Source organism: Manacus candei, unplaced genomic scaffold (genome assembly GCF_025592945.1).
Source record: "Manacus candei isolate 608988 ecotype Guabito, Panama unplaced genomic scaffold, ASM2559294v1 h1tg000153l, whole genome shotgun sequence".
NCBI lineage: Eukaryota > Metazoa > Chordata > Aves > Passeriformes > Pipridae > Manacus > Manacus candei.
Window position 1 is genome coordinate 686891 of NW_026138201.1, and position 24379 is coordinate 711269.

A 24379-nucleotide genomic window follows, 5' to 3' on the forward strand; every position below is an offset into this window, starting at 1 on the left:
GGGAGGGCATCGGCCTGCCTTCCCCCGCCACACATCCCACCTGCCTTCCCCTGGGACACACCCCACCTTCCCGGGGCACACCCCACCTTCCCTGGGCACACACTCCACTGTCCCAGGAAAGGAGGGATGTGCCAGTCCTGGAGGGGGTGGGACAGAGCAGAAATGGGAGGACAGGAGTAGAGCACGAGCACCCACCAGTTCGGGTCCCTTCCAGGGACCACCTGACCATGGATTAACTGCTCCAGATGAACCTCCTGGATCACTGATCACTGGCACTAATAAATGCTCCCAGTTCTCCTTGGCTCGCTGCTGAGCAGAACCCTTCAGTGGACTTTTTGTCCCCCTAATGTTGTGCAGTCATTGCCCTGTGGCTGATCATTTGCTTTATAGCTGGACTGAGAGCTGCAGGGAGTGCTGCCCTTAAAGGGGATGGGGCACTCTGGGTGGAATAGTCAGGAAGTTTACCAGTGCCAGTATAGGTATAGGTATAAAGGCAAAATCTTTAATGATGCAGTGAATATAGAATCACAGAATCACACAATGGGTTGGAAGGGACCTTAAAGGTCCTCTAATTGCAGCCCTCCTGCATGTATGCCTGTTCAGCTACACAGTGTATACTGTTGTGTCAAAATTCTTAAAATATTCTTTGATCATTACTTAAAGCAATTAAGTATTCTGAATCTTATGGCACCTGAAAAGAACCCCACTTTTTTTTTTTTCTGTTTTCAAAATGAAAATGGTTTGAAAAATTTTAAGTTTCCTGTAGCTCTAAAGACATGTCTTCTGAAATAGAAGGAAATATTCTCCAGTGTTTGGAAACAGAACAGAAATGTTTTCCAACAAAGTGACAAAACACTGTATTTCCAACCGGGTGCCACTACAACTGTGTTACGAGCATTCTGTTGGGAGGTGAGAAGCTTTATCAGCATGCATTAAAAAAATTTCAACAAGCAGTAGTGAACACTGATACGAACTAAACAGACTGAGGTTTAGGCAAACTTGCAATAGTTTTCTTGCAGTATCAATATCCAACTGTCTGTACACACAGGTTCTCGAAGAGAGGATGAAACTGGAGTGCAAGTGTCACGGAGTTTCAGGCTCCTGTACAACCAAGACCTGCTGGACAACACTTCCCAAATTCAGAGAGATTGGATACATTTTGAAAGAGAAATACAACGCTGCAGTGCAGGTGGAGGTGGTACGAGCCAGTAGACTAAGACAGCCAACCTTCCTGAAGATCAAGCAGATTAAGAGCTACCAGAAACCCATGGAAACGGATTTAGTGTACATTGAAAAGTCACCCAACTACTGTGAGGAAGACGCTTCCACAGGGAGCGTCGGGACCCAGGGGCGGCTCTGCAACCGCACGTCCCCCAACGCGGACGGCTGCGACATGATGTGCTGCGGGCGGGGGTACAACACACACCAGTACACCAAGGTGTGGCAGTGTAACTGCAAATTCCACTGGTGCTGCTTCGTGAAGTGCAACACGTGCAGCGAGCGGACAGAGGTGTTCACCTGCAAATAACGGCCCCGCGCGAGCCGCCCGCGGACCCCGCGAGCCCGGGGGAGGACGACACACCCCAGCATCGTTTGCACATCTCACCTGGGGACACGACCCCGGCCAACACCACAACCACGCCCTCCCCACTACTACCCACACCTCTAAGGATGGTGCATTTTGGCTGGCTGGCTGTTGTAACTGCTTTGGAAACAAGGGCAACAGGATTAAGGTGATGTTGACAACCACATGAAACTTTCTCTCTCTCTCTCTTTTTTTTTTAACTACAATCTGGGTGTTGTAGAGTTCTCTTAGTGTTTTAAGTTATACATATCAGAGAAGCTGATTGCGTTGCAGCTCCCATGACATTTAAAAGAAAAAGACACTTTTTCCTATTTTACAGCAACTAAACTGTCGAGCCCTGTGCAAAAAAAGACTTTTTTTTTTAAGGAAATGAAATCTTCACTGACTAGAATGCAGCAGTCTTGCTGCAAAAACCTAAATTCCTAAGAAAGCAGGTAGAGAGAAAACAACTGGTAGGGAGCAAAATCTGTGGCAGAAATACTCCACTATCAGTTTGGAAAAAAACCAACAAACGTTCACAAAATTACATCAGCTGCCAGTGACACTGGAACTCTTTGAATGAACATTAAAAATAATTATTTATGTTTTTAATAGTATCAAAAAATTCTAAGCACTAACGGGTAGCTATGTCTTAATTCTGTACTAAATGTAAACTTATTGGAACTCTGACTTTATGACTTTTGTATTTGGTTCTCCCTAAGTTCTTCAATGCTACTGATCTGTTGTCACTCCACTATTAGAGTTCAATTACTGTAGGCCTTAAGCAATTACCAGAACTGAGCAAAAGCATCATATGAAACTGTGGTTACAAATGTTTGATAAAGACTTTTCCCACTTGCCTCCTGAATAAGAATGACTTTTTTTTAGACTCAGGCCTGAGGTGTGGAGAGCCTGCTCTCGGCTCCTCGTAGGGAGTTTTAGGATACAAAGACTTGCTTGGACAAATATCAAAGGGTTTGCTTTGCTGTCAAATGCACTGGCAGGATCTTCCATCGCATTTTGCCTGTAAGGGTTGAAAGTTAATATTCCAAGAGTTTTAAATAACTTATGCTCAGTATGCACTCAGAAGTTAATAAAAGTGTGGCAGCTGAGCTCTAGGCTGCTGCAACCTAGAGCTGTGGTGGCTTCACGAGCACAAGACAACTAAAATTTGGGTTAGTCCATGCCACCGTTACTCTAAGGCTGGCAACACCGTGCCTCTGGTAAATCCATGAATGTTAAGAAAGAAGCTTACTTCTTACATAGCACTCATCCTAAGTCACACACCTTGTCCCTATGAGAGATTTTTTAAAAATCCTCAGATATTTTACTACTGTAAAATCTAGTGTCTTTAACCCCAAGAGCCAGATATGCCCACTTGTAACACAGCCCATTCAAAACCATAAATGTCTGCTTGTCCCAAGGGTCCCGACCCGATTTTCTGAAAACTTGGATTAAAAATTTCCTTACATCTGTATATCTGCATCTCTAGCATTTGTTTCATTGTATTACTTCCACTGAGAGGCTGCACAGCCATGAGCCCTCCCCACCTGCCATGGAAGCACTTGTCAGTCCATGTGGTGGACCGGGGGCTGGTGGATCTTCTGCTCCACCTGCTCCTGTGCTGGATTTGAGAATGAACAGGAATTACCTCTGGAATTTGTGGACCTACATTATCAAAAGTAACCAACGACTTGGGGATCTTCATTCGAACCCTCATGAGGACCTGCCTTTCTGACCCCAAGCACTTACCCTCTGAAAATCAGACCCCTTGAACGAGTCTCTCACTGAGCAATATAAAATTGCTCTTTTTTTTTTTTGGATGTTACTGTTGGTTTCTAAATGCCAGCCTTGGCATGAACAAGTGCAACTTCACAGAAGTCAGCAGGGGCCCCCAAAATACTAGAGTCCCTCCATGTAATTTGAAGTCCCTTTGATTCATGGGTATTGTTGTTGAATCATAGTGATATACTGTACTTCCACTGCATTCTTGACAGGAAGCAAATAAAGCTCCCAAACACAGTAATGCACAGTCTTATGGTACTAGATACTGTAAATATATTAGAATAGTATTTGTTAAGTACAATTGAGGAATCCAATTAAGTTATATTATTGTATATCGTTTAAATGTCTATAGAGTATTTTAAATTATTGCAAACTACACTGCGTTAAAAAAAGAAAGAAAAGGTTATATATTATAACACCAACCACTCTGAAAAGTGGACCAAAGTGACACTTTCTCTCTTCTATCCATACCCCTATTTCAAATAGCTCTGTCTGCTATTTTAAGACCACTGTAAGTCCTATGATTGGTTAGCAGTCTAGAATATAATGTTTCAGAGCATCCTATGGAGGCTTTGCTCGTATGGGGATGCAGCATTCCAAAAGGTGCTGTTGGCACAAAGCAGGGATGACCATGGGAATGCTTGGACTTTGAAATATGTCCCAAGGAAAAGCAGTTTTGGTCAGAAAACACCATAACCACTAATGTACCCCAAATGCGACCTTTTAACGAAGGTGTCTGAACAGAATTGGGTTACACACAACTTTTATTTTAAAAAATGTAGTTTGATGTCAAAGAGCTGTGACAAGAGAGGTTGGAATGTGACCAGCAACACGTGGTTTAACCATACCTTAGCCATGACAAAACTCAAAATACTGTATGTTATTAAAGAACGTGAGAGCAAAGATCAATTTGTTTACTATGTTAATGTTTTATGGCAAGCAGAAAACAAAAGATGAAATGTGTTTCCATTAAAACTTAATTTTTTCCCCTTCTAGTTCCTTTTCTTTTTGTTTGTTATTTGTTTAGGAAAAAACAAAAGGTGATGAGGCCTTATGCAAAGGTCGTTTGTGTACAGGCTCCTCCGGATGAGAAATGACAGGCAAATTCCAAGTCCAAAGCAGTTTTTGTGTTTTGTGAAAAACCGTAATGAGTGTGCCTGTGTGTGGTATCACAGTCCAAAGCCAGCTACCTACACCAGTGTGCAGAGAAACCGGCACAGGCACCAACAGTGTGACCACCAGAGACTTTAGCTGGCTGCAGTGAGAAGATACATTTTTTGTGAAAGAAAATAAATGATTTGTGATAGAAATGTGGCCTCCAACTCAAAAATGGTTCTTGACCATGAACCTCACATAAGAGACTAGCAAACAGAGAGGAATAAGAGGTGCAGAGAAGGGGCTTGAAGGCCCTGGCTGAGGCACTTGCACGTGCTCCGGCTTATTCAAGAAAGTTATGGGCACACCTGAAATCCCCACCTGAATCTGAACCTGAAAGATTTCACAGCATTTACCTTGGTCAGAAGAGTAGCAACCTCCTTGATACTGAGAATAGTGTCTTCCTATACAAAATCTAAAGAAAATGTACAACATTTGCTGTATTTACCCCTCAGGGGAGATATCCAGATATAGATAGAGGTATAGCCAAATTCTACATGAACTAAGTCCAAAATAACTTCATTAAAATGAACTGAGTTGGCCTGGGTTTACAGCAGCATAACTATGCACAGCATTTTACCCACAGATGCCAAAGAAAACACTGCACCTTCTTTCTAATTACATCATGGGAAACTTGTTAATAGAGCTGCAGGAAGTTTTTACAGCACATGGTAATATTACATTCGTTTCTACAATGACATCTGGAACGTACACGGAACCCATCAAAAGATTTGCAAATCTTTTAACAAATCTAAAGCATGTTATGAGTAGATCCCCTAAAGTTTTAATCATATTTCCACGGGTTTCTTTCTTAGTTTAAGGTTCAACCCCCAAAGTGATGCTGAAGGTAACAAATCAGGGCCTTCCCTCGTAGCAGCTTTCCCATGCAAACAGCTCAGTGTGCCTGTCACTGTTGAAGGCACAGTTGGTGTGCAGCAGAACACTCTTTCTATAAAGCTACAGATCATATTTGCATTCACAGCACTTTTCATAACTGGGCAGTGACTGCACGTTTCCTTCCCCGGCCCTGAGCCCTTTGTTGCAGTGGCAGTTCCCGCAGCGAGGGCGCTGCAGTGAGCGGGGCAGGGCAGACCCAACATTCCTCTCTCAGTGACAGCCACGAGAGATGTGGCATGTACACAACAAAACTGCGCCTAAGGGGACACACAGCAAAGTTGGAAAGGCAGGGGAAGTTGCAAGCAATTTCAGTTTGGGATACTGATATGGTAAGAAACCTCCTGCATGCAAAACAAACCACACTGTAGCTGAACTTCACCCACAAACTCATTGCCCCTCGAATCCAAAGTCCCCATCTGCATCCCTGCACATCCAGACTGGAACAAGCATGTCCAAAGGCTGGCAAGTATTTTCTTTTTGGAGTTTTGCCCGCTATTAGGAAATTGTAGGGGATCGTTTTCTGACAGGGGACGTGCATTTGCAAATTTAAAATTTGCATCTAATTTTTAAAATGAAGATTTAAGGTTTCTCCCCCTGCACATTCCTGCAGCACAGATATACGTGCTTTGAAAGATTTGTTTGGTGAAGAATAAAGATGGCAGTTTTCCTATAATACATGGTGGTTGTGTTCCACAGAGCACCGAGACAGAGGGAATAACACTGCTGTAAACTCAAAATCTGACTCCTGCTGTTTTTCCTGAAAGCAATACACTAAATACTATCTGTTTGGAGACCCCAGCGTGAGTCTATTTCAATCATCCTTTTCATAACTTAGTGCTATGAAAGGCCAAAAAAATTGAAATACTAAAGTTTGCTTTGTTCCCAGGTCCTCCTGTTCTTGATGCAAACAGATCACAAGATCAACAAAAAAACCAGCTTAATGACACTTAAACTTGTGCCTAGTATTAAAACTGATTAAGAAATTTGTTTCATAGGCGATCCCAAACAATTGGCGGCCGCAGCAGACACTGGAAATGTTTGCATGGAAGGCCAGCTGTATGATTAGCCTCTGCCTTCATTTGCCCAGCAATTTAGGGGAAACCCTGCATTTAGATCCCATACAACTAAAAGGAATTCCCAAGGAGATTACAAGATTTTGATCTTATTGTTTAATTCCTGTGGCTGAGAATGAAAAGAAGCATTGCCTCAATCTTTGGGTAAAGGGAAACCCAAAGGCATTTTGAAGACTATTCACACCACTCAGCTTAAAAGATGGGCTAAGGGAACTGACAGGCTCTCTCGAGTCCCTCTACAATAGGGAGAGCAAACTTGCTCCAGGGGAGGCCTTAGTTCAGCTCTGACAGACCTGTTCCTTCTCAACTGGAGAAAAACTCCAGGGAGAGATGCTGGATAATTTATCTGCTGAAATTTAGCACCAAAATTGGTGTTGTGTGAATGAATCTCCATTTCCCCTCTACCATTTGCCTCAGCTGCTCTTGGGCATTAATTATATTTTCCTTGGGCTTTTTTAACTGCAAGTATTATTATTTTATGTGTTGTGGAATAGATGCCCTATTACACCAGTGAAATTGGCTTTGCTTTTCCTTTTTACTGCCACCCAGTTCTCGTCTCTTCCAAGCAATCTCTGACTCCTGATTTTACACACGGAGTATTTCCCCGCAGAAACGATTTCAAAGAGAATTGTAAAAGCCAGATAATTATCCAGTGATTTTACTGGAGCAGTTTTCCACAAAGCTGATTATTTATGATTTTGAATTCCTCTGAACATATGTGCTGTGCAGAGATCTCTAATCCAAGGGGTGAACCTTTAAAGTAAATGGTCATGAAGGATCCCACGGGGTGTCCAACAATGGGTGTCCAACCCTCTCCCCGTTCTTTCACCAGAGTGCATCCAGGCTGCTGTTCTGGAGCACATCAGGCACATCCCAACCCCCTGCAAGGACTGCACTGGGCCACTGGAGCCGAGTTCAGCCTCCAGGATAGGCCTGTTCAAAGGGCAGTGGAATTTAACCATCATGCATTTTCCACAGCACTAAACATCACACAGAGCAGGGTTACTTGTCTCAGCACCTTCTGAGGTACGTATTACATTCCTTAAAGACACGGAAATATATACAGAACAGGAGGCTCAGGTTGGATCTCAGGGAAAGGTTCTTCCCCCAGAGAGTGGTTGGCACTGCCCAGGCTCCCCAGGGCAGTGGGCACAGCCCCAAGGCTGCCAGAGCTCCAGGAGGGTTTGGACAATGCTCTCAGGGACAGGGTGGGATTGTTGGGGTGTCTGTGCAGAGCCAGGAGCTGGACTTACATGACCCTTATGGGTCACTTCCAACTCAGGGTATTCTGTGATGCTATAATTCTATGATACTTAAAAGAATTAGCATACCCAGAGAGAAAAAAAATGCACCCCTCAAATTGCATACTGTATCCCAGGTAAAAAGCCTCAAATGCACACACATCATATATGTATTTCCATGCACATGTACAAATACATGTAAACACAAAAACTTATATAAATGTATGTGTGTGCACATCTGAAAAATACTCAACTGCAGATATTCAGAGAAATTTCTATAAACCCCTTCCTCAATCTTCCCTTTTCAAGGCAAGTGGATTTTGTGGCCTCTCACTGAAATACAAGGAAACAAATTTTCTGCATTTTCTTCCAGATATCTGTGTCCTCAGTACCACAATAACACTTGATAAGACTTCCTTCTTTTATTTGTAGGGCTTTTTAATTATTTGTTGGTCTCAAAGAAAAGCAGAAATAGCAGGGGGTTGGATCTAGATGATCTTTAATGGCCCTTCCAACCCAAAGCATTCTCTGATTCTATGATTCTGGAGTTGCAGAAAGTAGGGATGTGTAAAACCTCAGTCCCCTTCACCTCAGAACAGAAGGTAGCCTAGTTTAGTCCTAAATGCCTTGCCAAAGGCCCCAGCAGGAGCCCGGAGTCAGGGCTGCAGCTCAGCTGCCCTGGTTTTGGTGCACAGTTCCTGCAGCACACCCAGCGACAGCTGTGATGGATACACGTTTACTGGCAAGCACCTCACAGCCCTGCTTCCTTATCTCCCTCTTTAAGAGATAAGCTACTTAATATTTGCCCCTGGCTGATACCAACCAGTGTGTCATGATAGGACTGCACCCGTGGTAACCTTTTGAGCAGACGCAGGCGCTTCCAGCCAGAGCCCAGCACCGGAATGCCCTGCGAGTGCTTTCACAGTCATGACTCACAGAAATGCTTTCTGTTCTCAAAAGGCCACGAGCAATGCAGCAGGACAGGTTTGTCCACCCACTGCATTTTGTTCCAGCAATTCTGGCACAGAGCTGAATCTGGGATCAAATAGTCTTAGGAAGCCAACATGCCAAGCTTGAGGAGTAGGCTAATGTAAATATATAATGGCGTGGGAAAAAGTCTTTTGTTTGTTACTGGGAGGTGATACAGAATATCTGTTGCCCGGGACAAGCAACCGCAGAGCCCTTGGATTGCATTCAGCAGTGCCCAGTTGTCTTTCTTTCGGGGCAGAAGTTGCTTTCCTCTCTGTGCGTGTGTGCACATGCACCTGGCAAGGATTTCAGTACGGCAGTGCCTCGACAAACCTTTCATTCCATGAAAAAAAGAGGGGGAAAAGGGTATTTTGTGGCAATCTAAGCAAGAAGTACCTGGAGATGGGTCGCAGCAGCATGGTACGAAAATATGTGCTTTGGAAATCTCAGCTGACTACCTAATCCAAAGCACTGGTGGAGGAAGGGGAGGAATGAGGAAGTCAGTTTGCGGTTCCCACTTCTCTGGCTGTGAGATCCAGAACATAATTACTGAGCTACAGTTCAGCCAGCTTTTGACAAATGAACCACCAAGAGTTTTCTCTGCATGTTTTCTATTCAAGTGTATTTAGTCATAAATACTTGGTTCTAATGGCATTTTCTTAGTCAAACAGAGCCACTCCTAAGCACTAATATTCTTGGTATAAGACTGTTCTTTTATTCTAGTTGAAGGTCTTTTTAGAGAAGTTGAATATTCTGGATTTTTTTCGGCCACACTAATTTCAGCTAATTACACCCATAGCACTCTACATCTCCAAACCCTTTGCAACAGTTCATATACTCTGTGCTGGGAGGTTGCCATGAAAGAGAAATAATCCCTGTGATATCCAGTAAAGTTATCAAATTAATTTTATGAAAGGAAGAAATCATAGCAGAAGGACACAGACATCAGGTCAGACTACCACATTTCCTTGTTCCCAAGGACCTTATTCAAATTCAGCTTCTCTAGTCTCCAGGATAATAAAACAGAAACTCCTGAGTTTATAATGCTCCCAATTAGCTTGTCCAGAGGTATCCTCATTTGAGAGGTATATAAATATCTCTCTCTCTCTCTGTATCTATTTTTATATACATAAATATCAACTTTATTTATTTATATCTATAAGTATCAAAGACCTGGAGGAGGAAGCAATGAGCCATGAACAATCCCTGCTGGTCTTGCTGTATGCTTTGGTTGTATTTGATAACTTAATATTAAAATGATAATGTATGTGTGCAAAAGATTTATTTTTAATCAGTGCATATTTTTCAAATCATATTACTTTTGAAGTCAGAGGCAGTACTCTTTTTCATTCTATGCACTTTTAGAAGCAGAAAATGAGAGGTACTACAGCCCTTTTGGGCTTAATTTCCTCAAGTGGAAATTAAGATTTAGTACATGAAATACCCTTTACCAGTACTTGAACCATTTGTATAGTTTTTGATTCTGTGTAAGCAAGTTATGCCTACATAAGATACACTTGGTGAAAGTACCAGCATTGTCAATTTTTGTTTTCAGGTATTCCTGAAACTCTCTCCCCATCCCTAACTACCTACCATCAAAGAGAATAAACAGAAATCAAATTTTTCAAAACCCAGCCAAATGGATGCTTTCCCAAGGGCCTGCATTTGCTTTTGCTTTAAAAACAGCACCCTCAGTTTTGTTTAAAGCCTTTTTGCATTCCAGAGGTGCCTCTTTTCCCTAGATGGGTTCACTTGAGTTTCTTTCTCCACTTCAGCTTTCCAGTGAGCTCCACTCCCTCCCAGTGTGGTACCTGTTCCAGTGTCTCTCCTCAGGCTGAGGCAGGTCCAGAAGCCCTTGCAGAGGGAGTTGGCCACGGTCCTGAGCTCCTTTCTGCTGGCACTGCAGCCCAGGGAAGTGTTTGCCTGCTCCCATCATCTCCAGCTGAACCAGGAGGCAGCTCAGCTTCCCCTTCCACTGGGTGACTGCAAGGGAAGAACATCAGCTTAGGGAGCAATAAATCAAACTGAGCCCTGCTCAGCTCCCACTCTACACCCAGAAAGCCAGACTAGAGGATGCTGTGACCTAAATGAGAGGCTCCTCTAAGTCTAGCTTCAAAGGTGATTAAATCCCTCTGGGTTCTGAACATCTCATCCTAAATTACCCATTTCTGTTTGGAAAATGTTGAGACATCTTTTGTTCAATAGCTTTGAGTTTAGCATAATTCCCATGTTTTCCTTCCCTTCAGTAACTCGGCTATGGAAAAAAGACCTCTACAGGGAAATTTCAGAATTAGTCTCAAAACGATAGTGTAGCTCACACAGTCAACAGAAGCACCAGGAAGAAAAAAAATTGATAAAAACAGGTCCACAAAAATTAAAAAATGGAGACTCCTGAAAAGACAGAGTCTGTGCAGAACAGTAATGCTGGCACGGATCCTACTCAGTATGGAACTGCAGCACGTATGGGGCTGGCAAGGCTACACACATTTATCTGTCCTGTAACAGTCACACACTTGTCTTGGTTGGAAAAAACTCTCAAACTTTGCAAAGAAAAATTTCTTTGGTAGGAAAAGAGAGGTTAATCAAGGTCAAAATACGGTAGAGTTGGGAGGCATCTCTCAAATTCACCATAAAAACAGATTAGCAAGTGAGAAAACTTTTGAGAGTCAGCTTCCTTGTATTATTTTAATTATATATTATAAATACATATAACATATACTACATATAATATATAGTATGCAATTAATTATAAATATAGAAATCAATTAATATATGAATCAATAACACACTAAACCAAATTAATATAAATTAATAACTATTAAATATTGATGTATTTTAGTAATATATAATGACATATATTAAGACATAATTATATATTATATAATATACCTTATTGCCATATCGTTAAGACATTATATATTTATATGTTGATATGCTATATTAATATGCCAGTATATATTGTCTATTAATAATTATTATTAATTATATGATTTTCTATATTATGAATGTTATTAGTTATATATTCTGATACATTTAATCTAAAAGCTTGAAAAAGAGGAGGAACAAGATACAGAAAGATTTCACGATTATCAAACTGAAATTAGTTAGCTGGTCCAAACCAGACCCTATCTAAAATCCAGGGAACCATAAATTGTTGTGCTTTCTCGGCCAGAGAACACTTTGCAGGACCCTGGTGTGTGGGAATCAAGGAGCACATGCCAGGTGTAACGAGGCACAGACTTAGAAGGTTTTTTAGCATCACTGTAGACATTGGTGAGACACAGGAATACTCATCCCAACAGCCATACCACAGAGAATTTAAATGGGGTTATTTTCAGTCTTTTTCAGCACTTCCCCGTGGAAAGGGCTTGGCTTCTCTGCACCGTGGGGTGCAGATGCTTCTGCACCCTCTGGGGTAGAACAGGGCAGAAGGCAAGATGGATTTCCAGAGCTACAGACAAACTGCTGGAAAACTTGGTGTGGTCACTGCTGCTTCTGCTGGCAGCGGCTCAGGAGGACACTGGTGGCCAGTGCTGGAGGAGCTACTGAAGAGCCTGAGGAACGGGAGGCACTCAGAGACCAAGCACAGCGGTTCCCCAGGGACACTGCAGCCCTGCCACAATGCCAGCAGGCCTTCACTGAATCCCACATTATTTTGCCTTATTATTTGGATCGTATTTGTTTTCTTGGTGCTTCCCCAAAAGCCAGCACCAAGCGTCTTTCTTTGCAAGACCAGCAACAAACCAGTGCAAAATACACACGCTGCCATGAGAGCAAGTTTCTACACACCCTCAGCACAGGCTGAGGACTCACTCCGAGGTGGATGAGGCAAACAAACAAACAACCCCACCCAGCTGACAAAGCAAATACTCCATTCCTGTCATTTTGGCTGTGCACGTGTCAGGAAATCACAGGCACAAGGGACGCCGTGCTCTCAGGGATTGCTGCCCTTGGGAACTGCCCTGTGTCCAGCAAACAGCCACCGCCGAGGATGTGCAGAGGCACAAGCCCAGGCTGAGCACACCTCAGACCATGTTTACACACTCAGGGCATGAATAAAGGCAGAATTTTCCAAACTATTTTAATGTAAATACAGGGGCGCCCACAGCCGAGCAGCCCGGCAGTTCTGCCGGGCCGGCTGCCAAGGAACAAATGTGCTGCAGTGTATTCCATTTACCCCCAAACAATGGGGAAAGGGCCCTCTCGGGCTGTTCCAGCCGTGCCCAGCGCTGCTACGTGTCTGCCCACAGGTGCCGTGCCCCGCCAGCACTCCCGGGCGCTCCCAGGCATTTGTTCCCTGCCTCGGCTTCCCTGGCCCGGCGGCTGCCGGAGCCTGGCCCGGGTGCCCAGCCCAGCAGGCACACGCAGCGCTGGCAGAGCGTGCTCAACTGTGACCTAAATGTTTTTTACCTTCTGGGACAAAACCTCCGTGTAGTAATGATGATGGGGAGCAAAAAAATTTGCTAATTCTGTGAGGTTTTCTTTCCAGTATTTCTTTTCCATTATTAAGTGTGCACATTACAATAAGAAACAGATTCAGTTCATGCAGTTTTTCCTTTGGACATAAACACAGAAAAAAAATAATAATCATATGGTTCACTGCACTGCTCCCAAAACTTTCAGCTTTCTGTTTGCTATTCTGCTGCTGTGAAATACTTAGAAGTGCATCCTGGATATTAGCATACAAATAGTGTGTATAATTCAGTATAAACTGGGTTGTTTATAAACATCAAACATTATTTATAGTGCTCACACACATCACCATGGAAACACAGTAATTGCTATACCATTAGGACACAATTTCCTCTGTGCAGTGAGGGAGAATGGCAATTTATCTGCATCTGGGTGGTTTCACATTGCTGCTTGTGGCCACTGATCTCCTCTCCAAAGCATCTTTTGGATGTGGAATTAGTTTTGATTACTGAAGAGAAGATTAGATCAATATAAGAGTGAGATGAAAAAGAAGAGCACATGTGAAAACACTGCAATTATTGCACGGGAGTGATGTGAACTGTTCAGTGGGGGGGATTCAAAGACCAACTGAGGAATTTGCAGCCCAGCCACAGGTCACTGTGGCCAGTGCTTCCCGCTGCCGATGGTCACTGTGTGCTGCCCGGCAGCCTCGAGGAAGCACAGTATTGACTGCAGATCCAAAAAGTAAAAAATTAGCAAGAACAGACACTCTTGTTCCTAGTTCTGCCAGTAAGGTCAAGGATTGAACAGACCACAGAAATGCTTTTCCCCTTTCAAGAGAACAGAGTATGCAGAGTGCCAACATTTAAAGGTACAGAAGAGTATAGGGGCAGAGTTTATAAAGGATGGCTACGTCTGCATATAGAGAGACACCAGCTGGGGTTTTTGTTAATATGAGTAAGCATATAAGGCATTAAGATCATTGCTTTCTGTCTGGCACTTGAAGTGGAGGCTGTGATACAAAGAAACATATTCTTGGACCTAACAGTGTTAATGGCAAGATTATCCCACCTTGGCAATAACAGCTTCCTGCTTGGTCATATCTGCCTGACAAAGGCCCTTTAAGAGAGCTAACAGAAAAGGGATGGAAATTCATCACAGCATCCTCATACCAGACTGTATTAAACCACGGCTTGAACTGATCATATGTTTGAACATAAGAAAATATAATAAAATTCTCAGCTGTAATTATCATTCCTTCCAACCAAGATGTGTAAGGGTGAGCAAAGAGGATCCTTGTGCTTTTGATGCAAGGTTCACACTGAGGCTAATTTTGCAATATCACTGCAGGCAAAACTCCTAGAGATGCTAAGTTGGAGTCACAGGGTTGCTCCAAAAAGATTGTATATAGAAATTCTCATTACTGCATGAATTGAGCTTATTCCCCAGTTGGATTTCCTGTGAAATGTCCGGCATTTTGTCCCATCAAAATGTGCTCCTGAATTCAGAATGGAAGATTTCTTTGTGCAATTTGTCATAATAACATGAAACCAGAATGGCTATTCTCTATTTCTGACAGAGGTTTTCCTCTCAGAAGGGAAAAAAAAAGGTCTTCTCCCCCCTTGCAGATGTAAATTCTGCAAAGTACTTCGGGAGCCTTTAGGATAAAAAACCTGCTTGAGTAAACACAGGGTATAATTATCATCATCTGTCTTCTCTGTGAATCCATACATTTTATATTCCATTTAAAACAGAAAAAAAAGTCCTCAACGGGATGTCTTCCAGAGCACCAATTTAGCTAATGAGAGTGAATATCAATGAGTGCTGGCTAATCAGAATGGTATTAGCATAAATTTTACTTAATGAGGACATATTTGCTGGGTGCCAGAAGCAAAATGGTACTGAGCTAGATTGTAAAATGCAATGGATGGGTAAGTCTCATCTGGAGAGAAAACCAGCAGATCAAATAAACAACTGCATCTGAGGTTCCTGTTAAACCAGAACTTTTGGCAACCCGGGATTTTAACCTCACTTGAGGCTTTTTGAACTTTTTCATTACAACAGAATGTTATCAGCTCTAACTGTGATGAATTAAACACCCTGGGGAAAGCCTGACAAGAGACTCCATTGAACTCTATTAACCTCACGTGGGTAGGTAGATCGCTGAGGGAACTGGCTTTCTCTTTCATTTAAGGCATGCAATAGATGCACTCTGCTGCCCAACAAAAGTGTATTTTCCCTTTGTGCATTGTGTAAGGCTCTCCTGAACAGTTCCCACTGCTGCTCTCAGCCCCAGAAGCAGCAATGTTACATTGCCCTCTGTCTGCCTGCCAGGGATCTCGGGCAGGACATTCCCTGGGGCCACTCTTGTCCCGAAGGAGTTAAGTGCCAGCAGCATCCCAGTGTCCTTCTGCTCGCTGCATTTCTTCCCCTTTATAGAGAATCCCTATTAGACAGTCTGAGAAGTCTCCACGAACAATATGAAAGATTTTTGTCTACAGTAACATAAAGAGGTTAGAGTTCAATACTCTCACAAAATATTTAATCTTGTGAAATGCTTTTTGTAGTGTCATTCTTGTATATACCTGCTTTGAAATTCCTAACCTCAGATTCTTCTATGTAAAGGAATATAGGGCACAAGTGTTCTTACCTTTGATATACTATAGGATCTAACAATATTTAACCGGTGAAGTCATTTTTGTTTCCAAACCTGTGTCTCAAATATGCTTGGGAACGTGGAAACTCACAATGCCCTTATTCATGACATCAAAATCAGTTCCATGGTAACACATTGTGATGACAAAATACACAGATTGCAAGGTCACAAGTCACACTTAAGAACAGGCAGGGGAGAAATTGTTAGTTTAATGAATAACATTAGCCAGTTCCAATAGGAATAAAAATAAAGAAAAAAAATAAAGTGCCTAAAGTAAACACCCTTAAATGCACTTCAGAACCATTTCATCTTAAGTAGTTCTTCAAAGGCAGAAGGCTTCCACAGCTTTCACCTCTGCAGCAAAGAGAAGCCCACGTGAAAAGAAAAGAGGCACCAGAAGCTAATGATGGCCCTGGCAATGCTTTTCCTCTCCAGGCACAGAGAGAACCAGCAACTGCAGGGAAGAAATGGGGAAGAAAAGGAGTCACATCCATTCCAGGCTAAATCCCCCAAAGCAACCAATGATTCTCATGCTCAGCAAGGACTGGGTTTTCACACACAGTGACAAGCCACTTCTGAACCTCGCATTTCCTCAGTCTATAGCCAGGTGTTTGGAATATTTCTGTCACAGAACTGTGGGACAGATCCTCCTGCTCAATTTGAAGTGATGCCCTTGCTGCTGATTTAGTCATCGCTGCATCACAAGGAGGCAACTTGGGTTTATGGGGTTGTGATGTACTCAGGACACCTGTGACATATGTAGGTATGAGAAATCCCTGCCACTACCTCACCACCTGGGTAGATAAAGCCTGCAAAAGGGAGAGAGAGGAAGGGAGGACACAACAGAGGAAAATCCCAGCCCAGTATCCAAACAAATGCCAGGCTCCTCTAAGACTCTGCCATCGCCATCAGATTTGCTTGTGACTTCTCAGGGCAACGGCAGGAATAATGTGGAGTACTCCAAGCAAATGAAGCAGAAAACCCTGTGGTTAAGGGAACGTTCTTGCATATGGCATGTCTTAGTCATTAGGTGCTTGGTCCATGAAGTCACTGTACAAAAAGTAACAAGCACACTTTTGAATGTGTTTTCCCTCCTGACTCTTACATCTAAACCTTCTTTGAAAGCACAACTGAAATATGTCACATACAATCTATTTGACACAGCTGTGTCATAAAATTGGCACTGTATGTTCTATGCTTACCACAGTCTGAAAGGTCAACAGAGAGGATAGATTTCCTTTAACCTCTTGTTTAAATAGCAACTTATTTTTATTAGAAAAGATGTTATTTTTTTTACCATATCATGGCAGACAGCCCTATCCCAATACATCCTTACATAAACAGTGACTGAATAGCCAAAAAACAAATTGCAACTTAAACTCTACAAGGAGAATCACCACAGATTAGTTTTCTTTCCATATATCAGAGCAAAGGATTTGAAAGGTAGGAGCATTTAAAAAAATAGATCAGGGAGCAGCATCTTTGATTTTTATTTAAATGATGTAAAATCACTGCATTATTAAAAAATAATGAAGCCTGCTTTGGTAAGGCATTAACATTTTTACCATATTCCTGAGCTCTGACAGTGAAGGGGATGGTAAAATTCCCTCTATATTATATAAAAGGGCTTGACAGTTGCATACATACTTAACCACAGGTGGGGGGCTCTTCTTAATTTGGTGTCTATCATGTGATGCTTCATAAGCAAAGAATAGCAGGCCATGCTGCTTTATTCAATTGGGTTATGCTTTTACTCTTTCTTCCTGCGTGTGAAAAGCATAACAGAGAACTAGCAGAGCAGAAGTAAGATGTGTTTTGTTAGTTGTCTGAAGCCCTGGGGCCCGGAACCGGATAAGTCCTGATATTATACCCTGGATTGAGCAGAATAAATCCATTTTGTTTCCTCCAAACATTTAGCCATTAAAAAAATATGAGATAGAAAAACAGACTTTGCTGTCTGCATGCCTTCTTGTAAAGCTTGTATTGTGGAAATGTCAGAATCATTAGGTCACTGGCATATATTTTGCAAGCTAATGCTTCTACTTTAATTCTCACTGGGGACTGCATGTCTGCTTTTCAAATAAAACCCAGACTGAAGATGGTGAAGAGAGCTTAAAATGATGGTGGTAATGCTCTGTGATGGCTGATAACACTTCAGGATATGAATAATTAGGAAATTATCAGCCAAGGTTGATACAACTACAGCTATTAAAGCACCAAGCCCCACAAAAGTAATTGCTAAGTGTTAAAATTGCCTCATAAATATTTGTGGCTCCCTTTAAATGTGCACAGAGACACGACTGAATAAAGTTTTAAAATAAACACAGCACAAGAAATAAATTTAATATGTGAAATCATGCACACAAGAGAAGAAGCACAGTGGGTTATACTTCAGAGAAGACAAGTGGATGAATTTGCTCCCAAATCACCCAAGGCAGATGCAAACAGTGGTCAGGGAAACACAAGCCCCATTCCAAAAATAGCTGGTTGTCTCTCAAAACACAGATCACTGATAAAATCTGGCGGGAGTTGAAGAAAGAGGTTAATAGGAGTAGACATAATAACACGAGGAGAAACACTCTCCACTCACAACTGGGTAAATAAGTCTCGAACTTGCAGTGGTTCCTCCTGTGCCAGAGCTCTGACTGCCCAAATCAGCTGCTCAGCTCTGCACAGACACGTTTCGCTCTGTGACTGAGCACAGGAGCCCCTCTGCTCCAGAGAGAAAGGTTCACTGACAGTGCTCCTGCAGGAGCTCACCCAGCTCCCCTGGCACCTCCTGCAGCCCTGCCCAGGGCTCCCAGGCTCGACACCTCCAGGCTCTCCACCTTGAGCTTGGGGCTCCAGTGAACTCAAAATAGCCCAGCAGTCGAACCCCAGCCAAACCACCGAGTGCTGCCTCGTTTTTGTACCACGGCCAGTTGAAACCATTCAAAACCACAAGTTTACTGTGATTCTGATACCAGTTTATAAATCAGCCCAGCCTTATCTGCAAATTAATTCTGAGTCAGTAGGCAAGGTGGTGAACTTGAATAAAACTTCAGCCAAACACAGTTTTTATTCTGAATTTCTAAACAAGTCCTTAAACTAAACAAATCCCATGCAGTTTCTGTTTTCACTGTGGACATCTCGCACAGCCCTAACTAGATGCAGATTTTTGGGTCCATTTTCATACTGCCAGCTCCATAACAATCCTCCAGGATATATCCTGACTGACTCTTACAGGAACTTCATGACACACTGGCTTAGAGTTACATTGCTCCAAAACAGGAAAATCAGCTTTGAACACTGAAAGGTGCCATTTCACCTGGCATTTTCCAGGCTATTAGTTTAACTTATGAGTACTTCAATAAATCAAACCTTTCCTGTCAACTTCTATAAAGCGAAAATGCAAGACCCAAACAGACGTGGGCATATGTGTTAGCATAACTCCACAGCCATCAGAACAGATACACACTGGAAAACCTGAATCATGCTCTGATGGAGAAAACTTGTCAAGTTTTACTGATCTCTTTCTTCAACCTGGTCTCCTCTCTATTTATTTTACTTTAAAATCAGTCTGGCTCTACAACCTATGCAAAACCCATTCTGTGTTACTCCTCTGAAACTGTACAGCACTTGCACTATCCTGTACAAATAAAAGATGAGTTTAAAGGGCCTCAGCCACTGTAGAAGTAAGTAAGACAGTCAGTAAACAACTCATTAGAAATGCTAAATTGAGTTTTGCTCAATTTTGTTTATGATTCATTCTTGTCCTTCGACTAAGCGTATCGGGAAAAGATGAATTCCCAAAAGCTTGATTACTGGAATAAAATAATTTTCAGAATGTATGCCCGAAAAAACTTTAAAAGTATAATCTCTGCACTGTAAATAATCCTGTTAAAGCAGCAGTGCCTGACAAAGAGCAGAATGTCCTCTCAAGCATCTGTACCTTCCGTGAATGTCTGTGGACTCTTCAGAGAGGAAGATGGTTCACAGGGAAATCTGAATTACACAGTTTCTCTGAAATACTGTGGAAGGCAAGTATGTTTGGAAACACTTTCAAAAAGCGGATATGTATTTTCAGAAATGGTTTTGGATATAAATTTTCTCTGATTACTAGATCAGGGGTATATCTATTTATTCTTAACTGCTACACAAAAAGACCCTGCCAAGTATTGGCCTCAGGTATTTTCCTTTCCAGATCAAGCACAAGAACAACTGGAACATGATGAAAAAGAAGCCCATGTTATTCTCCTGTGAGCATGAGGGCAATGTTTTTGTGGGTTAGAGCAAAAGAGGACACACTGCAAGAGAACCAGCCATCTCAAAGATGTGGAGCACTTCATTTCAGTCCGGCTTTAGATTTTTAGCTGGCTTTGTGGTGAGCCCTCTCTGCCTTGTTTTCTCACTAATTCCCTCTTTTCACAGCTTTCTCACTCTAGGTAGGGCTCGCTGTGGCTGAAGGAGCAGCCCAACATCACGGTGAGGCTGCTCTCTGTACTCTTCAGAAGGCCCTGGCAGTTGGGGGAGACTCCTGCTCGCTGGAGAAAGGCCAACACCACCCACTTCTGCCAGGAGGATGGGCTGGGTCAATCAGCCTCACATGAGTCCCTTTATGGAGCTAACCCTCACAGAAGCTGTTTCCAGACAAGGGAAGGGGGTGACTGGGAGCAGTCAGCATGGATTGACCAAGGGCAAAGGACAGCAGCCAACCCCTCTGCCTTCTGTGCCGTGGTGAGCAGGCCCAGCCCTGGGGACAGGGCAGTGGGGAAGGCAATGCATGGTGTGCACCTCGGCTTCAGCAAGGCTTGGACACAGGCACAGCCCAGCACCAACACCAACAGAGCGTGTGTGCCAGGACTGTGAGAAATAACAGAGAGGAAAATGCTCTGGGACTCTTTTCTTATGCAGCTACGAGATTTTAGAGATTTTTTTTTTTTAGATTTGGGTGCATAAGTTATTCTCACACCCAGAGAGTGTGTACAGGCTACCAGTCAGCTGAAGTTACCAAAACCCCTTTGGAAAGAAAACCTGTTTATAGGAAAGGAATTGATAAAAGCTTTCTTTGGTGGCACTAGAGTGAAATCGAACCATTATGTCTGGATATGAACTGCATGTGAAAGTATAACAAAATCTTGAAGAAATAACAGTTATAATTGTTTTCTTACAAAACATTGTCAGGAAAAGGAATACTAACTCAAGAGGTGAAAATGCCAGATATTAGGTTGTTAAGAAAGTGAATACAGTAGGAAGACAGAAGCCATTAAAAGCTCAAAAATATATTCTCAGATGTTTTTAATGGCATAGAAAAGCTATCAATGGAATACAAAATAAAGTTAACAGAATTCAATTTCCCCATTATAGGTGTGCCAACACATACTTAGAAGCATACTTAGATGAAAACTTAAAGAAAAAATGAGACTTATTGCTCTGAATCCAGCACCTTTAGAAGGGGTCTTTTGCCTACCAGCCCCAGAGCATGGGAATACACCAAAGGTTACTGATGGTATTTTGCTGTAAGGACAAAGAGTGGAACAGTATCATGGACACAGAGCTGCTGGTGTAAGCTTGGACCTTAACAGACAGCAATGTAAATGTGGGAGTGAATAATTAACTTCTGTAGGAAAACCAGGACTGATCTGGGGGCCCTGCTAGGCCTTGGGGGGTTAGAGATGGTTATCAATACTTCTTTACTTACACAGAAGGAAAGTACACACAACATGATAAATTTGGCTGAAAAAAAAAAATCTCTCCATTTTGGCTGCCATAATTGTTGAACTCAAAACTTTAATCTGCAAAAAATGTGTCTGGGAGACACTAATCACAACAATTAGCCTAAGAACAGCTTGTGAAGAAGACACCCTTCCTTTGATTTCTGATGGCAATTGCTGTACAAAATCATCCACCAACCCCCCTACGTGAGGCCTCGCAGCAACACTTTTGCAATGATGGGAATCATCACAGACTGTAGTTAAAGCTGCAGGAAACTCAAGTGAAGCTGGATGCCAGTGAAAATGGCCAGGAAAATGAAAAGCTTCCAGTGCTCATGGCTGCACAACCCCCTGCTCCTCGCTGCAGAACCAGGCTGCAAAGCTCTTATGCCAGTGGTGGAGGAAAGAGTTGCACAGACTGAAAAAGTTATTCTTTCAATTGCAGATGGATGATTTACAGCTGGAATAGAAACCTGGAAAAGACCTCGTGTCAGCAGACACTCTGTCTGAGTTTTCAATAAAAGAGAGGTAGTTCAAACACCAGAGCCCGATGTTGTTCGTGTAAATAGGTTCAGGAAAATTCTCTGGGTCTCAGACAGGATGGGGTCTGTCACTGCAAGACACAGTAAGGCAAAAAGGCACCTTTGCAAAAGGTAATGCCCCAGGCAATGAGGGCTGGACAGAAACCTACCCCTTTCCCCGGTTGGGAGGAGAAATTTAGGTGGCAGATGGTACTTTACTCAGAGGTTCTAGATCACTGGTGTGTAACACTGCCTAGTCCTAATCCCTCCCTGGATTTCTCTCTTATTTTGTGCATTTAGACCTCAATGGAGGAAAATAACTCATAAATGTGCTTAACTTTAAAGAGGTGATTAATGCCCGAAGACATCAGTAGCAGGTAAGCACATAATTACTTACGTCTAAAATAAAGATGAGATTTGTACACTCTAAGTGCATTCCTAATAGGATTTCTTAAGGGAGATTTTTTAATCTTATTTTGCTCACCTGTAAAAAGTCTAGCAAAAAGATTTCTCTGAAGAAAAAAAAAAAAAGGCAGAAATGTTTCCTTGGCAGGGACGTTTCAAAAAGAAACAAGATTTTGATTTGCTTGGAACAAAGCATATTTTAACATACACTGATTTCTTCAAACATTTGCAGAGTCTGTATGAGGGGGCTGTCAAGCCAGCATAATCCATCTTTTGATTTTTGAAGTGTAATATCTCTGCCTGGACTTCTGATTGAGCCACAGTAAACAAGAACACTTCCTCCCCTTTCTGCAAGGCCTGTTTGATGCTGTTTCTTGATCTTGAATTAGTTGTTGACTCACATCAAATGCAAATCAAGTCCTTTTACAGGATGAATCATCTCTGCCCTTGGTTAAGGGGGTAAGAAGAGATGAGAAGGGAAAGAGTGCATTTCTGGACAATGCTGATGACTGAGGGCTGGTGTGACTCATGCTTAGGAGGCCACTCTGCACTCTCAAGTCAACAACTGAGGAGATGAAGAAGCAAGTTCAAACGGGGCTTTCAAAGGGAGAAGAAAACAGGAACTGGGTTAAGCTCCAGAGCAGTGCACACAGCCACATCCTGAAGCCCCCACTGATGCAAGACTCCCAGTGACATTACCTTTAAGGTTTCCAAGCACTAAGCTTAGAGTTCATGGTTTAACACTGACCATGAGTTAGCTGGGCGTTTCAAAGAGCCCAAAGTCCACTCAGTAGAGTTTTAAAATAATTATTTTCTGGTCAGATTTTGTAACAAACAGGAACCAAAAGAGCTGTATGTCACTGTCCTAAAAAAACCAGTTTCCTTCTCATATCCACGGCATTGTTATGAAAACTGGGGGCATTTGCAGGGCTAGGAGGAAGAGGATATGGATGGGGGCATATCCCCTTGCTGAAAACTAGGTGTGGAGGACAACTCTCAAAGAAGGATCCAGTAAACCATTTTCATATCCAGCCTAATTCTACTCTATGTGGAAATTAATACAGAGTTAGAAAAATGTCTGTCCATGCAGCAAAGGATGTGTTTGCTGAGGAGAGAGACAGAAGTAACACATTACAAAATCAGTAAGGCAGGAGTGTACCCACTTTGCTGTTTACCATAGACAGAGATAACCATTTCTTTGCAAACAGAGGGGAAAAAGGCTTTTTATTCAGTTCACTAAAAATTGAAAGAGATTTTTGGCTATTCCCTTATGGACTGTTTTGGGCAGGTATTCTTTTTTTTTTTTAAATCAAAGATTGTTCCATGCATTACTTTCCTACCTACCACACACATTACTGCACATGAGCCCCTTTTATGTTCAGGTACACCAGGCTTAATTGCAGAACTGAGACTGCTCTCTTTGGAGGACAAGGAATCAACATGTCTTGTGTGCAGGAGCAAGACTCTGTCTTAATCCTATAATAATTTTCTTATTCCTTTCATATTCTTGTCACTGGTGCTTAAGACAAAAACTTGGCAAAAGGGCTTTAAAACAAAGTCAAGGTATTGCTTAAAAGTTTAAAAAGAGCAGGCAAGAAGAGATTTACCTATTTTTAGAGTAGCAATGAAACAAATACTTTTACTTTAAAGAGTTAGGATGACTTAGTTAAGAAAATTTTGGATTAAAGAACAAACATAATGAGGATTACTTGGGAATTATGCGACGACACAGATGTCCCTGTTGTTTTCTGCTCTGAGCAGACCTTCTGCCTCAGCCCAGCCTTTCTGGGACAGTTCTATGGTCATTCAGCATGGACAACACAGGCACCAAACCACCTGCCTGATTTACAACATTAATAGGCTTCAAACCTTCTCTCTGCCAGAAATGCTCCCGAAGGCAAGTCAGGCTCTCATAAGACATTGCTCCTTTAAACCAGCATTAGATTTCTGTCTTGCCAGACCCTCAGTAACTGCAGTTTTCAGGTCCTGGCTAGCACTGAAACAGTT

At 42.4% G+C, this 24379-nt stretch overlaps 1 protein-coding gene and 1 long non-coding RNA gene across 4 annotated transcripts in view; one reads left to right on the top strand and one right to left on the bottom strand.

Annotated features, from left to right (window-relative positions):
- WNT7B (Wnt family member 7B) overlaps positions 1-4344 on the top strand; it is an 85139-nt gene extending 80795 nt beyond the window's left edge. For both annotated transcript variants that reach the window (XM_051772579.1, XM_051772578.1), the window contains exon 4: positions 1049-4344. In XM_051772579.1, the coding sequence (XP_051628539.1) occupies positions 1049-1528 (480 nt within the window). In that variant the 3' untranslated portion in view covers positions 1529-4344. The remainder of the gene's footprint in view (positions 1-1048) is intronic.
- LOC127463299 (uncharacterized) overlaps positions 1-24379 on the bottom strand; it is a 136251-nt gene that overhangs the window by 72709 nt on the left and 39163 nt on the right. The window contains exons 7-8 of one of the 2 annotated variants that reach the window (XR_007900767.1): positions 13095-13239; positions 10496-10667 (exon numbers count right to left, since the gene is read on the bottom strand). This is a non-coding gene — a long non-coding RNA (uncharacterized LOC127463299). The remainder of the gene's footprint in view (positions 1-10495; positions 10668-13094; positions 13240-24379) is intronic. The other variant, XR_007900766.1, reaches the window with a different exon arrangement.